General features: G+C 42.1%; 1 protein-coding gene across 3 annotated transcripts in view; it reads left to right on the top strand.

Annotated features, from left to right (window-relative positions):
- Nucleotides 1-237: 237 nt before the first annotated feature.
- The window catches only part of tmtc4 (transmembrane O-mannosyltransferase targeting cadherins 4), a 42,597-nt gene continuing 34,782 nt past the window's right edge, over nt 238-8,052 (top strand). For 2 of the 3 annotated variants that reach the window (XM_064975661.1, XM_064975659.1), the window contains exons 1-3: nt 238-675; nt 900-1,103; nt 4,735-4,850. In XM_064975661.1, the coding sequence (XP_064831733.1) occupies nt 942-1,103; nt 4,735-4,850 (278 nt within the window). In that variant the 5' untranslated portion in view covers nt 238-675; nt 900-941. Of the gene's footprint in view, nt 676-727; nt 806-899; nt 1,104-4,734; nt 4,851-8,052 lie in introns of those variants that run through there. The other variant, XM_064975660.1, reaches the window with a different exon arrangement.

Below are 8,052 nucleotides of genomic sequence, written 5' to 3'. Positions count from 1 at the left end.
TATGGTAATTGAGTTTTGTTTTAAGATTAATTGCAGGTGCTAATAGACTATGTAAGAACCATCAATTGTTCAAAAACTTCAAAGGAAAGATACTGCAAAACATACATTATTGGTAAAACATCTATTCATATATGTATCTAAGCTGTTAGCTGCATCTAAATATAACTAGATATCGCCACTTCTTCAGCCCTTGTGTTGTCACGTGACATCCACTTTGCTACGTCACCATCCAAATTAATTCCACGCGCCAGCCAACGAGGAAGTATCAGGCATGCATACAGTCGCGAGTTGTGTATTTACTAGAGACAGACAGTGTTGACATATTTTTAGCGTTGTACGTGACGGTCAACCTGCATTTCTCGCCGCCTTTTCAGTGTTTTCTTTCGGTGCATATGCAGACGTAGGAGTCACATTAGTTGCCGCTAGCCGGCTAACAGCATCAGCTAACGTTAGCAGGCTAATAGTTAGCGAGCAGTATTTCACTTGGCAACCTTTGCAATAATTTTAGTTTGCCTGAAGGCTATATGATTGGCTTTATTAGCAGTTGCTCTGATTATGCTTGAAACTAAATTACTTTAGTAAGATTAGCCAGCCAGCTTTAGCTAACTATCAAGCCGCTGCAATGGAACTCATGCTTACGTGCGCGTCCTCCAAAACGCCTTCCAATATAATGAGGTATGCATGCTCTACGTGCGTGTCCCTACAATTCCTGTAGCTTGAGAAAAGACTGATATGTGAGGATATTTCTATAATCGTAATATTGTACAAATAACAATAGTCAACCAATATCTTCATTTTCTACAAGGTAAAGCCCAAAAAATACTGTAAGGAGTAGGCTATTGTTATTCTGCCACCTACACTAAAGTCTTATCACACCATTCCATGCCCATTTCCTGTAGGGAATAGGTGACGATGCAGCATGACCAAAGACCCTATGCACCATGGCACAGACTGAAATGAATTGGGACCAACAGATACCTTTACCAAAGCTTTCCCCATTCCATGCCAAGATCGCTGTGGCACTAGTGGCACTGCTCTGCTTCATCAATAGCTATGATGGAGACTTTGTGTTCGATGATTCTGAAGCCATTGTCAATAACAAGGTAATAATCTACTTATCACATACTCACTACATCTTCCGAGGTACATCTTCAAGGATGCAGTGTCTATAAAAGCGTGATCTATTCAAAGTCTATATTGTGTGCATAATTTCAACAGCTAAAATAACCTCACAGCCACAGTACATACTGCATACAGTACAGAGTATACTTACAGTTGAAGTCGGAAGTTTACATACACCGAGGTGGAATCATTGAAACTCGTTTTTCAACCACTCCACAAATTTCTTGTTAACAAACTATAGTTTTGGACATCTACTTTTTGGGACATCTACTTTGTGCATGACAAGTAATTTTTCCAACAATTGTTTACAGACAGATTGTTTCACTTAACTCACTGTGTCATCATTCCAGTGTGTCAGAAGTGTACATACACTAAGTTGACTGTGCCTTTAAACAGCTTGGAAAATTCCAGAAAATTATGTCATGGCTTTAGAAGCTTCTGATAATCAATAGTCAATTGGAGATGTGGATGTTTTTCAAGGCCTACCTTCAAACTCAGTGCCTCTTTGCTTTACATCATAGGAAAATCAAAATAAATCAGCCAAGACCTCAGAAAAACAATTGTGGACCTCCACAAGTCTGGTTCAACCTTGGGAGCAATTTTCAAATGCCTGAAAGTACCACGTTCATCTATACAAACAATAGTACGCAAGTATAAACACCATGGGACCACACAGCCGTCATACCACTCAGGAAGGAGACACGTTCTGTCTCCTAGAGATGAAGTAGAAATCAATCCCTTAACCTTCGTTAAGATGCTGGAGGAAACAAGTACAAAGTATCTATACCCACAGTAAAACGAGTCCTATATTGACATAACCTGAAAGGCCGCTCAGCAAGGAAGAAGCCACTGCTCCAAAACCGCCATAAAAAAGGCAGACTACGGTTTGTAACTGCACATGGGGACAAAGATCATACTTTTTAGAGAAATGTCCTCTGGTCTGATGAAACAAAAATAGATCTGTTGGCCATAATGACCATCATTATGTTTGGAGGAAAAAGGGGGATGCTTGCAAGCCAAAGAACACCATTCTAACTGTGAAGCACGGGGGTGGCAGCATCATGTTGTGGGGTTGCTTTGCTACAGGAGGGACTGGTGCACTTCACAAAATAAATGGCATCATGAGTAGAGGTCGACCCAATATGATTTTTCCATGCCGATACCGATTATTGGAGGACCAAAAAAGTCAGATACCGATTAATCGGACAATTTTTACGTTTTTAAAATTTGTAATAATGACAATTACAACAATACTGAATGAACACTTATTTTAACGTAATATAATACATCAAGAAAATCAATTTAGCCTCATAAATAATGAAACATGTTCAATTTGGTTTAAATAATGCAAAAAAAGCGTTGGAGAAGAAAATAAAAGTGCAATATGTGCCATGTAAGAAAGCTAACGTTTAAATTCCTTGCTCAGAACATGAGAACATATGAAAGCTGGTGGTTCCTTTTAACATGAGTCTTCAATATTCCCAGGTTAGAAGTTTTAGGTTGTAGATATTATAGGAATTATAGGACTATTTCTCCCTATACGATTTGTATTTCATATACCTTTGACTATTGGATGCTCTTATAGGCACTTTAGTATTGCCAGTGTAACAGTATAGCTTCTGTCCCTCTCCTCGCTCCTCCCTGGGCTCGAACTAGCAACACATCGACAACAGCCACCCTCAAAGCAGCGTTACCCATGCAGAGCAAGGGGAACAACCACTCCAAGTCTCAGAGCGAGTGACGTTTGAAAAGCTATTAGCGCGCACCCCGCTAACTAGCTAGCCATTTCACATCGGTTACACCAGCCTAATCTCGGGAGTTGATAGGCTTGAAGTTATAAACATCACAATGCTTGAAGCATTGCGAAGAGCTGCTGGCAGAACGAATGAAAGTGCTGTTTGAATGAATGTTTATGAGCCTGCTGGTGCCTACCATCGCTCAGTCAGACTGCTCTGTCAAATCAAAGACTTAATTATAACATAATAACACACAGAAATATGAGCCTTAGGTCATTAATATAGTCGAATCCGGAAACTATCATCTCAAAAACAAAAAGTTTATTCTTTCAGTGAAATACGGAACCGTTCCGTATTTTATCTAACGGGTGGCATCCATACGTCTAAATATTCCTGTTACATTGCACAACCTTCAATGTTATGTCATAATTACGTAAAATTCTGGCAAATTAGTTCGCAACGTGCCAAGCGGCCCAAACTGTTGCATATACCCTGACTCTGCATGCAATGAACGCAAGAGAAGTGACACAATTTCACCTGGTTAATATTGCCTGCTAACCTGGATTTCTTTTTAGCTAAATATGCAGGTTTAAAAATATATACTTCTGTGTATTGATTTTAAGAAAGGCATTGATGTTTATGGTTAGGTACGCGTTGGCGCAACGACAGTCCTTTTTTGCGAATGCGCACTGCATCAATTATACGCAACGCAGGACACGCTAGATAAACTAGTAATATCATCAACCATGTGTAGTTAACTAGTGATTATGATTGATTGATTTTTTTTTTAATAAGATAAGTTTAATGCTAGCTTGCAACTTACCTTGGCTTCTTACTGCATTCGCGTAACAGGCAGGCTCCTTGTGGAGTGCAATGTAAGGCAGGTGGTTAGAGCGTTGGACTAGTTAACCGTAAGGTTGCCAGATTGAATCCCCGAGCTGACAAGGTAAAATCTGTCGTTGTGCCTGTGAACAAGGCAGATAACCCACCATTTCTAGGACGTCATTGAAAATTAGAATGTGTCCTTAACTGACTTGCCTAGTTAAATAAAGGTGTAATTTCTTTTTTACAGATTTCCCGATTGTTATGAAAACTTGAAATTCGCCCTAATTAATCGGCCATTCCGATTAGTCGGTTGACCTCTAATCATGAGGTAGGAAAATTACGTGGATATATTGAAGCAACATCTCAAGACATCAGTCAGGAAGTTAAAGCTTGGTTGCAAATGGATCTTTCAAATGGACAATGACCCCAAGCATACTTCCAAAGTCGTGGCAATATGGCTTAAGGACAACAAAGTCAAGGTATTGGAGTGGCCATCACAAAGCCCTGACCTCAATCCTATAGAAAACCTCTGGGCAGAACTGAAAAAGCGTGTAAAAAGCGAGCAAGGAGGCCTACAAACCTCACTCAGTTACACCAGCTCTGTCAGGAGGAATGGGCCAAAATTCACCCAACTTATTGTTGGAAGCTTGTAGAAGGCTACCCGAAAAGTTTGACCCAAGTTAAACAATATAAAGGCAATCCTACCAAATACTAATTGAGTGTATGTAAACCTCTGACCCACTGGAAATGTGATGAAAGAAATTAAAGCTGAAATCGTTCTCTCTACTATTATTCTGACATTTCACATTCTTAAAATAAAGTGATGATCCTAACTGACCTGAGACAGGGAATTTTTACTCAAATTAAATTTCAGAAATTGTGAAAAACTGTGTTTAAATGTGTTTGTCTATGTAAACTTTTGACATCAACTGTATGTCATATTCCAAGTTGTACATGCACACATCAATCTATGCGTAAAAAAATAAAATATATGTCCCTAGGCATCTAAAGTTGTTTTTGTCACATCTCTTTTCTGATGTCTCTCCCACAGGACCTGATCCCATCCACGCCTCTCAACAACATCTGGAGAAATGACTTCTGGGGAAGTAACCTGAGCAGCAACAACAGCCACAAGTCCTACAGGCCGCTCACTGTCCTCACTTTTAGGTAGGATACACATATGACATACACACATGCATGAACTCATGTGCGTACTCACAAGACTCCGCAAGGTAGCTCTGTCAATATATAGAAAGACGGACAGATCTAAAAGTAGGATCATAGCTGCCTCTATTCATCCTAACAACTTTTGTGAAGAACAGAATGCCAAGATGACCTTGGAATGTATTGATGGATAATTGTTGAAAACACAATTTGGTTCTCTGTGAGGATTTCAGAGGTGGGTCCCAAGTGCTATTCTTCTCTGTAGAATTGCAATTGATAGGCAATGAATATGTACGGTATATTACTTTGACTGGTTTCAGGATCTCAACATTTTATTTTCACCTGACATACTTTTGTATATACAGTGTATGTGGACACCCCTTGAAATTAGTGGATTCGGCTATTTCAGCCACAACCCTTACTGACAGGTGTATAAAATCGAGCACACAGCCATGCAATTTCCATAGACAAACATTGGCAGTAGAATGGCCTTACTGAATAGCTTAGTGACTTTCAACGTGGCACTGTCATAGGATGCCACTTTGCTATCAAAGCAGTTTATCACATTTTTTTGCCCAGCTAGAGCTGTCCCGGTTAACTGTAAGTGCTGTTATTGTGAATTGGAATCATCTAGGAGCAACAACGTCTGAGCCGCAAAGTGGTAAGCTCACATAATGGGACTGCCGAGTGCTCAAGAGCGTTGCGCTTAGAAATCGTCTGTCCAGGTTCGAATACAACAGGTGTAGACCTTACAGTGAAATGCTTACTTACAGGCTCTAACCAATAGTGCAAAAAAGGTGTTAGGGGAAGAATAGGTAGGTAAAGAAATAAAACAACAGTTAAAATACAGGCTATATGCATATATGATGAACAGAGAGTAACAGTAGTGTAAAAGAAGGGTTGGTGGGTGGTGGGACACAATGCAGATAGCCCGGTTAGCCAATGTACGGGAGCACTGGTTGGTCGGCCCAATTGAGGTAGTATGTACATGAATTGTATAGTTAAAGTGACTATGCATATCTGATAAACAGAGAGTAGCAGCAGTGTAAAAAGAGGGTTTGGGAGTGGGGCACACAATGCAAATAGTCCGGGTAGCCATTTGATTACCTGTTCAGGAGTCTTATGGCTTGGGAGTAAAAACTGTTGAGAAGCCTTTTTGTCCTAGACTTGGCAAGCCGGTACTGCCTGCCATGCGGTAGTAGAGAGAACAGTCTATGGCTGGGGTCTTTTGACAATTTTTAGGGCCTGACACCGCCTGGTGTAGAGGTCCTGTGTGGCAGGCAGCTTTGCCCCAGTGATGTACTGGCCGTACGCAGTACCCTCTGTAGTGCCTTGCGGTCAGAGGCTGAGCAATTGCCGTACCAGGCAGTGATGCAACCAGTCAGGATGCTCATGATGTTGCAGCTGTAAAACCTTTTGAGGATCTCAGGACCCATGCCAAATCTTTTTAGTTTCCTGAGGGGGAATAGGCGTTGTCGTGCCCTCTTCACGACTGTCTTTGTGTGTTTGGACCATGATAGTTTGTTGTTGATGTGGACACCGAGGAACTTGAAGCTCTCAACCTGCTCCACTACAGCTTTTCCTGTAGTTCACAATCATCTCCTTTGTCTTGGTTGTTATGCTGGCACCACATTACCACGTTTCTGACCTCCTCCCTATAGGCTGTCTCGTCATTGTCGGTGATCAGGCCTACCACTTTTGTCGTCTGCAAACTTAATGATGGTGTTGGAGTCGTGCCTGGCCATGTAGTTGTGGGTGAACAGGGAGTACAGGAAGGGACTGAGCATGCACCTACCTACCCTCACCACCTGGGAGCGGCCCGTCAGGAAGTCTAGGATCCAGTTGCAGAGGGAGGTGTTTAGTCCCACGATCTTTAGCTTAGTGATGAGCTTTGAGGGTACTATGGTGTTGAACGCTGAGCTGTAGTCAATCAATAGCATTCTCACATAAGTGTTCCTTTGTCCAGATGGAAAAGGGCAGTGTGGAGTGCAATAGAGATTGCATCATCTGTGAATCTGTTTGGGCGGTATGCAAATTGGAGTGGGTCTAGGGATTCTGGGATTATGGTGTTGATGTGAGCCATTACCAACCTTTCAAAGCTCTTCATGGCTAAGGACGTGAGTGCTACGGGTCTGTAGTCTTTTAGGCAGGTTGCCTTTGTGTTCTTGGGCACAGGGACTATGGTGGTCTGCTTGAAACATGTTGGTATTACGACTCAATCAGGGTAATTGAAAATGTCAGTGAAGACACCTGTCAGTTGGTCATGCCCAGAGCACACGTCCTGGTAATCTGTCTGTCTCCGCAGCCTTGTGTATGTTGGCCTGTTTAAAGGTCTTATTCACGTCGGCTACGGAGAGCGTGATCACATAGTCATCCAGAATAGTTGATGCTGTCATGCATGCCTCAGTGTTGCTTGCCTCGAAGCGAGCATAGAAGTGATTTAGCTCATCTGGTAGGCTCGTGTCACTGGGCAGCTCTCAGCTGTGCTTCCCTTTGTAGTCTGTAATAGTTTGAAAGCCCTGCCACATTAGACGAGCGTCGGAGCTGGTGTAATATGATTCAATCTTAGCCCTGTATTGAGGCTTTGCCTTTTTGATGGTTCATCGCAGGGCATAGCAGAATTTCTTCTAAGCTTCCGAGTCCTGCACCTTGAAAGCGGCAGCTCTACCCTTTAGCTCAGTGCGAATGTTGCCTGTGTTCCATGGCTTCTGGTTGGGGTATGTATGTACAGTCACTGTGGGGACAACGTCCTCAATGCACTTATTGATGAAGCCAGTGACTGATGTGGTATACCCCCCAATGTCATCGGAAGAATCCCTGATCATGTTCCAGTCTGTGATAGCAAAACAGTACTGTAGTTTAGCACCACTTTTTTTATAGACCGAGTCACTGGTGCTTCCTGCTTTAATTTGTGCTTGTAAAGCAGGAATCAGGAGGATAGAGTTGTGGTCGGATTTTCCAATTGGAGGGCGAGGGAGAGCTTTGTACGCTTCTCTGTGTGTGGAGTACAGGTGATCTAGAATTGTTTTCCCTCTGGTTGCACATTTGTCATGTTGATAGAAATTTGGTGGAATTGATTAAGTTTCCCTGCATTAAAGTCTCTGGCCACTAGGAGCGCCACCTCTGGATGAGTGGTTTCCTGTTTGCTTATTACCTTATACAGCTGACTGAGTACGGTCTTAGTGCCAGCATCTGTCTGTGGTGG

This window comes from Oncorhynchus masou, chromosome 10 (genome assembly GCF_036934945.1).
Source record: "Oncorhynchus masou masou isolate Uvic2021 chromosome 10, UVic_Omas_1.1, whole genome shotgun sequence".
NCBI classification, from domain to species: domain Eukaryota; kingdom Metazoa; phylum Chordata; class Actinopteri; order Salmoniformes; family Salmonidae; genus Oncorhynchus; species Oncorhynchus masou.
The sequence above is the reverse complement of the archived record's forward strand: the minus strand, read 5'-3'. Positions and strand labels throughout refer to the sequence as shown.